At 38.8% G+C, this 7,500-nt stretch overlaps 1 protein-coding gene and 1 long non-coding RNA gene across 2 annotated transcripts in view; one reads left to right on the forward strand and one right to left on the reverse strand.

The window, feature by feature from the left end:
* Positions 1 to 2,218: 2,218 nt before the first annotated feature.
* Positions 2,219 to 3,762, reverse strand: LOC138041395 (uncharacterized). The gene is made up of 2 exons (XR_011130808.1): positions 3,096 to 3,762; positions 2,219 to 2,284 (listed from the first exon to the last, which is right to left on the reverse strand). It is a non-coding gene; the product is annotated as an uncharacterized lncRNA (long non-coding RNA).
* A 125-nt stretch (positions 3,763 to 3,887) lies between these two features.
* Positions 3,888 to 7,500, forward strand: part of LOC138043230 (nucleolar complex protein 3 homolog) — a 34,153-nt gene continuing 30,540 nt past the window's right edge. The window contains exons 1-2 of the mRNA XM_068889391.1: positions 3,888 to 4,163; positions 4,860 to 5,041. Of these exons, the coding sequence (XP_068745492.1) occupies positions 3,988 to 4,163; positions 4,860 to 5,041 (358 nt within the window). The 5' untranslated portion in view covers positions 3,888 to 3,987. The remainder of the gene's footprint in view (positions 4,164 to 4,859; positions 5,042 to 7,500) is intronic.

Genomic DNA, 7,500 nt, shown 5'->3' on the forward strand with positions numbered 1-7,500 from the left:
ACACGCGCAACTTGATCGCCCGATTATGCTTAACATCCACTTGGCCTCTTGACATCCCATTGATGTAAAATATTTGCGGATCGGTCGATTTCTCTGAAATTTGAAAGGATGATTGCTAACGAATTGAGAAGGTTTTTTCACAATAACTAAATATTCCTGTGTTAAGGCTGAAAATTCGACGAAGAGGTAAATGCGACTACATTTTTTGCGTGCGTTGCTATTTTGGTTTGATTGTTGTGCAAATTTAGACAGAGAATATTAAATTATGAAAAAATATCTACGGATAGATCGTTAAAAGTTCTTTAGTTTTAGCGGTTATTTGAACACAAAAGATGTAACGCTTGACGAGAAATAATATTTTTGTTAATATTTGAAAGAAGAAAAATTTCGGGGGAATCAGGACACGGTGAAAATGAGTTAACAAATTTGTATACGTGGTTAAAATGTGATACGAGAGGAGACAGGAATTTTTTCTTTCTGACGAATGATTTTGTCATTGTAGTGTAAAGTGAAGTTTATTTGGGAAGCCAACAATATTTCTTTAACTATCTGGTTAATCCAATTTATTGCTACGACTTGCTAGTGCGAAGATTGTTTACATGAAAGTCACCTTTTTGGGAATTTTGAGTGTCATGAAATTACATCATTTGCGTGACAATATATCCCTTTACTCTGTACTCTAACTCAAAAACATTCAGATAGTAACAAACTTCATAATTATCTAACCATTTCTTCTGCTTTTCTGCTTGTCAGCATTGTGATTTGGGATAATTCGCAAGTCGGCTTTTGTATCTCATAGATGTTTAGATTTTCAATTAAATGGCCGCTCAACCTCGCGATTGTGTAAGTAGTTCACTCTGAAGTCAAAATAGATGTGTTTCTCAGGAAGCCGACAGAGAAGGCTTCCTGACCCGACAGATGAAATGTAAATATTCAGTTAAATATTACAACAAAATTAAAAAACCAAAGACGTACGATTCTTGGCTAAAAAGTTCGTTGTTTTACTCTGAAAACGACGAACGATTAACATTCTTTCCTGCACAGGCAGCCCAAGTGCGGTGTACGATTTATAGACTTTGTATGGGAAAATATACTTTGAGCTTATAAATGCTAAAGTAAGCTCTTAATGTACAAATAAACTTCACTTACCTCTACGTACAGTCGTCCTTGTCTTTTCTGTGCATTCGGAGGGCAAACTTTGTCCGTTTTAGACGGGTTTGTGTCTTACGAATTTTTACGATGTCGTTAGTTGAAATTTCCCCTCTAACAACTAACGACATCGCAAAAATTCGTAAGCCACAAACCCGTCTAAAACGGACACAGTTTGCACCGAAAAGACGAGGACAACTGTACGTACAGGTAAGTGAAGTTTATTTCTACATTTACAACTTACTTTAGCATTTATAAGCTTAAGTATATTTGCCCATTCAAAGTCCATAAATCGTACACCGAGCTTGGGCTGCCTGTGTGTCCCGTAGTTCATTCAGTTGACACAAGGTCATCACGTGCACCTTTATGGTGGCCTAGCACGAGATCAATTTCTTCCTTTTGACAAAACATAATGACCTTTCGGTTTATTCATAAAAGTCAGAGACTGCAGACATTTTCGTGTTTTTTAAGATCGATTGTCATTAATCTTTCGATGAGAATTCGATTCAGAGTTTTGTATAAAAAGTATGTTATTTTTTTTCTTCATCTGTCTTTTGGCTTGGCTTTTTCTGATGGCATCAGATTAGACTAACAAGAAGAGGAATTATGAAGCGGAAACAACACCTTCAGTCCTTTCTTAGTGTTTGCAATATACGTTTGCGACATGCTGGAAAACGTCTGTTAGAGCAATTTGCAGTTAGTTTTTTCAGACTATTTATTTAACGAAGAAACGAGTGAATTTTACTCAAGACCGTGTTTTGTTATCTTTAAACTAAATTTATTACCAAAGCTTAAAAAAATAAAAGACCTCAAAATGGGACAGGGCATTACAAAATAATTAAACTTGTGAACGTGTGAGCCAAAGGGCCTCTGCTGGCGCGACATGTGGGTGACCCCTCAAATGGTCTTAATGACCGCCCACTTAAAAAAAATTAACTGGAACACTGCAGTTCAATACCACCCAATTCAGTGTCTTCCTATTCTTGGTTTTCACCCACGTGACATTAGTCCTTGACAACCGTCGTTAACCGCCATTGTGGAGCCCCTCGAATCGTAAACAGAGACGCGTAGAGAGAGATGTGAGTGAGTTGTAGTGCGATGGTTCTCTGTATAATACCTGGCTGTGGAGTAAAATCTGGAAACAAGGAAGGTATTAGTCTATTCCGTATACCTATTGTTGTTGATAAGAACGGTGAAAGTTAAAAACAGCTAACAGAAGATCGCCGAAACGCGTGGATTTCACAGATAAGCCGAGACGACACGAAATCGAAAGACTTTGTTTCTGGGAAGCCTGCCTTACTCTGGGACAGATACAACGAACGAAGGACAATTTAAAAGCTTTCGCAGCGATTGACTCACGGTTTAATGTTAGATTTTAACTTTAAGTGTGGGGTTGGACTTATTTTGCTGAAATTGTCTTTACAGGTTTAGCAATTAAAGCTTTTGCGGTGATTGCCAGTAACGGCTTTTGCTGTGAACAGTTGTGTTTTATCCTGTAAAGCTTTCGCAGCGATTTAGCACGCGTTGGTTCAGGGTTTTAGGGTAAAAAGCGAGCGAGTCAGAATTTGTCGAAAGTTGGCTTTTTTTCGATAAAGCGTTTCTCGGCCGGGTTTCCACCGATGTCTTCCCAATTCACACCACCGAAGCGCTTGAACCCCTCGAACAAGTGTGCTCAATTTCCACAACGTCGCGGAGAAATTCATCTTCGAAAATTCATCTCATTAAATATGCCCGATGCAAATGAGGTGCTCCGGTTTTGAATATTTAATGAGGTGAATTTAACCTGAGTATCAGGCGTTTGTGATACTCAGGTTAGCAAATGTCTAACTCGGAGGCGTTTTATTCGATTTCGCTGAAATTCGACAGGCGAATGCGAGGGATGGAGCGCCCAAATTGACTGAGTTTGAAGGAAATCGGACGAATTTCGAAGGAAAAAAGCTTCTCACCTTCTCAAGGTGAAGGACTGAGACTCTAATCGACCAAGTACTTTGACAGAAGAAGAGGGAAATCATCGAAACAAAGGGAATGAGGAGGCCTTTTCTTCTCATCTGGCGGCCATAGCAGTTAGCGAAGGTATTAAAGGAAATCCAACTGGAAACTGATACAGATAAGGTCGACGCCGAGTGTCAAACTTCCGAGTCACCTTGGCCACAAACAACAACAATCTTGCCCGCGATTTCCTTCCCTTGCTTAAACGGACGCAACGAAACCAGAAATCATCTGGTTGTACGCTTTCAAAATTTTGAAGGCCTTAAACTGCTTGTTTGTATAGTAGCTTGTCTCTAAAACTAACTAGGAAAGCAAGTCTGAGACTTCTAGAGGAGCCAAACTGATCGCTCCGTATGGCCGCTGGGTCAACGCAAACGACAGAAAATCTTCTTCAAATAGCGCTCTCGAACGTGGCTTTCGAGGTTTTTCTGCGTTGAATGAAAGTACTGGTACCTCGTCGAGTGATTTTGGGTCGCTTTCTTGGGAAATATCCATTGGAAAGATGAATTATTTGAAGACTTCGAACGTGAGCGCTCAAAATGTCATACATTTCCCTATAATCAGGGGCACCAGAATGGCGGAAACCTAATTTGCATAAGGTTATGACGTCAGCTGAAAACCGAGAATTTTGGGTAACACGTACTACCAACAACCCAGTGTACGCTTTATGGAGCGTGCGTCTAGTTACAATTAGGACACAAAGCTTGATCGTCGGTACATTTTATGTTCTCATATACCACGTATGTGCCACTCATTGGCACGTGGAGTGATCAAAATGGCGGACGTTAAAATGAATTTGTTCTCTCAAAATAGATAGTTTCATAGCAAAACGAATGAAAGCACGTAATAATGGTAAGAAAACAGAGACTCAAGAAGAGTAAACTAAAGAAAGTTGTGGCAAATGTCCAAATGGAGGATGAGGATGTTGAAAGCGCAGAAGAGAATAGTCTACTCGTTCCAGAGGATTTTGAATACTTTCAGGATTCTGGCAGAAGCTTCGCATTTCTTCAAGAAATAACTCAAGAGTAAGTTTTTTGCAATAAATAGTCTTGAAAAAAGGAAGTATATTCTTTTTCTGTAATAAACATAAACCTTCGGCCCTTGTACCTGTTTCACAATGCTTTGGTTATTTGTCACTGTGAGGAGAACGCGGAGAAACTGTATGTCGTGGTGATCAGACTGCGGTTAGATGGCTGAAGGTTCGGAGGTATTAGCAACTGTTCAAAATCCATCAGAAATCGACATAACTGAGTGCTAAGTTGAGTTAACGTTACAAGTCCAATACAATGAATGAGCGCAATAATAATGACCAAAAATCATTATGTATCAGTCAAATCGAAGCTTCAACATCCCCCCTCCCTGGGCCAAAAACCACTTCAAAATGCCCCATCATAGGTCCATTTCTTACAAGCAATTAAATTAAATTAAATTCTCCGCCCCTTGGAAGCCTCTGATTATCAAATTACCCCCTCCCCCCAGTACATCATCAAATGCGGCAGGATGCCCTTGGTGGAGGATGTTGAAGCTTTCATTTGACTGATACATTATTCCTTTTACTCTAGCTAGCTGTAGACCTTCCTTATCTTTATCAAGGGTTAGAGCCCCTGTGAGGAGCAGCATTGGCACAGTTCTGTGGGTACTCTCAACAGGAAGATTCCAAATTCATATTGCAGTTTTATTTTAGAAACCAAATGTAGAGACAGTTCTTTCTTGTCCTTTAGGGTGCCTTATGTTGGAAAGAAGCGGAAAAGAAAACGAGTGGTGAGTAAGGAGTATGCTGAGGCAGATTATGAAAAAGTACCAAGAAAAGAACCACGAGAACAAAATCAGCATGAGAGAAGTCTACTACCGATCAAGAGTAAAAACGGCATCATACAAAGAAAAGAAAAGATACCCACAACAGGTGCATGCATAGCTCTACATTGTGTAGGATGAAAGAAATTTACACGTACAGTATTATTTATTTTTATTTTTTGTTTTATTAGCTTCACCAACAGATAATACATTACAATAATAACAAATAGACAAGTAATTTATAAACAAGGGAACCCACAACAGCATGAGCCAGTGTGGACCCAGTACATTCAAAAGGTTGAAAATAAACGAACAGGAGAGGGACAACTGATAACAACAGGAGATGGGCCGTATGCAGGTTGTTGCAGTCATAATAATTGCTAATGGCGGAAAAATAGTACTTGGACATAACATCCTTAAATGTTGTGAGCCTGTCCATACATAAATTGAGTTTATCTGCAACATTATTCCAGATAATAAATTATTAGATAGGATTTTTGGTAAGTGACCATCTTACATTTTGATTCAAGATGCTTTGTGAAATTATTAGTTGAATATCTGGTAGGTCTTGTACTGCAAACTACAGGAACAATAGACAGGTTTACATTAATAAAACCATGAGCCATTTTGTAGAAAATTACCATATCCAAATACTTGTGCCAGAATGTTAAAGGTAACCAGTATCACAGTGACCATATCGCAGGCCCAAGTTTAGAGCTCATCAAGGAGGCCATACTCCAGCTAGTTTACAGCATGCATCTTCCATATTAGACATCCATGTTATGTTCAATTGACACCGGTCAAAACAAGGTACATGTATCTGCTGATCAGTATCACGTGACCATATCACAAGCTCAAGTTTAGAGCTCATGAAGGTCAGCTTTTTTTGTTAAGTTGACTGCTGCATACTTACTAAAACAAGGGGAATGACCTACAATGACCTACAATGACCTACAGTGATCTACAATGACCTACAGTGAGTTACAATGACTGACAATGACCTACAGTGATCTACAGTGACCTACAAGGAGCTACAACGACCTACAATGAGTTGCAATAACCTACAATGAGAGTATAATGACCTACAATGAGGTACATTATGATGTGTAGCACAATCACCATACCCAATTGGGGGTGACTCAGAAACATTTCCTGATTTATTCAGTTTAACGTCTTCAATAAAGCTATATTTTTGCTGAATGCTAAGGTTATCCTTGTTGATTAGCATACAGGGTGTAAAAAGGGTAAGCGACTTTCTTTTCTTGAGAAAACAAAGGAAAAGGATAGAAAAATAGGACGCGTAACACAATTTTCAAATTGAAAGTCTTCAAAACCATTTTTCATAAGAGAGAACACTTATGTGGATTAACGGACAATAACCAGTGATAACACGCAGTAAATACTACATATGAGCCAAATTTCAACAGTTCAAGTTTATTAAAACACATTAAAAAGATTCAAAATTCCGTAGTTTCCTTACTGTAACGCTGTGTTTTGGAATTCTGGCGCTCACTAGGTTATATTTTGAAACAAGTCTTCAGTTGATATCTGTGGGTTCATAACCATCTCAACTAAATTCGCATACCTTGAGCTTTAACTTACGGAAAAATTAGTTTGAGGGATCCACTATGAATGGAGAAATCACTTCTCAAAACAGTCGCTACGCTTTTTCTGTTCTGCAATTACACAATAATATTTTTCTAGACCACTTCTTTCAATGTTGCTCCTGATCCAACCAAGGCATAACTGGGTTCCAACCAAGCATATTCTGAATGCTCACAAGTTCCCCTAGCTATTTCCACAGTTTCGTCATCGTAGCTTTCAGGGTCACAAAAATATTAGCCTTTGACTGAGTCGCTACGTTTTTTTTAACATGCTGGGCCATATTGAACCAAGTCTTAAGTGCCAGTAAACATCACAACCAACTTCGCAAAGAAGCCATGATTTCCATGTGCTTCACAAGGCTCAGTAACCTTTCCTCTATGGATATTATTGGGAAGTCCACAATGTCTTTTCAGGGGCAATTTTCAGGAAATTGAGAGAGACATCTGCTCTGACCGCAAATTGTAAAGTGGAGCAGAAAGCCAGCGTTTAGGGTGTCAATAGAACTAAATGAGGGGATACTATCCTCCATGTAGTGAAAGCTTTCTGTTTTTACTTTTCATTTGCCTCAAAATTGACTATCTGTATGAAAGACCACGCCTGCAAGGGGTCAATAACCGTCATGGGTAAATCAAAAATTCTGTTTTAACAGACCAAACTTTAATATTTTCCGAACAATTAGAAAGATATGAAATTCTGGGTGTGAAATAAGCCAAAATAGTGATTTCCACCCTAATAAACACAATTGCACAATTTTTACGTATGTTACAGGAATGGGTACGGTGATCATGCTACTCATCTATAAGCTAAAATTAGCCAATGATCTGTAATGAGCTAAACTAAAAGACAATTTGCAGCGCTGAGGGCACTGCAGCATGTTTGCAGTACAAAGGTTAAAAACATTTCACTCTGCACTTTGAACCAATCAAAACCTCGTTGCTGTGCAAGTTGAAAATTTTCATTGTG

This window comes from Montipora capricornis, chromosome 3 (assembly GCF_036669925.1).
Source record: "Montipora capricornis isolate CH-2021 chromosome 3, ASM3666992v2, whole genome shotgun sequence".
In the NCBI taxonomy this organism is placed as follows: Eukaryota; Metazoa; Cnidaria; class Anthozoa; order Scleractinia; family Acroporidae; genus Montipora; species Montipora capricornis.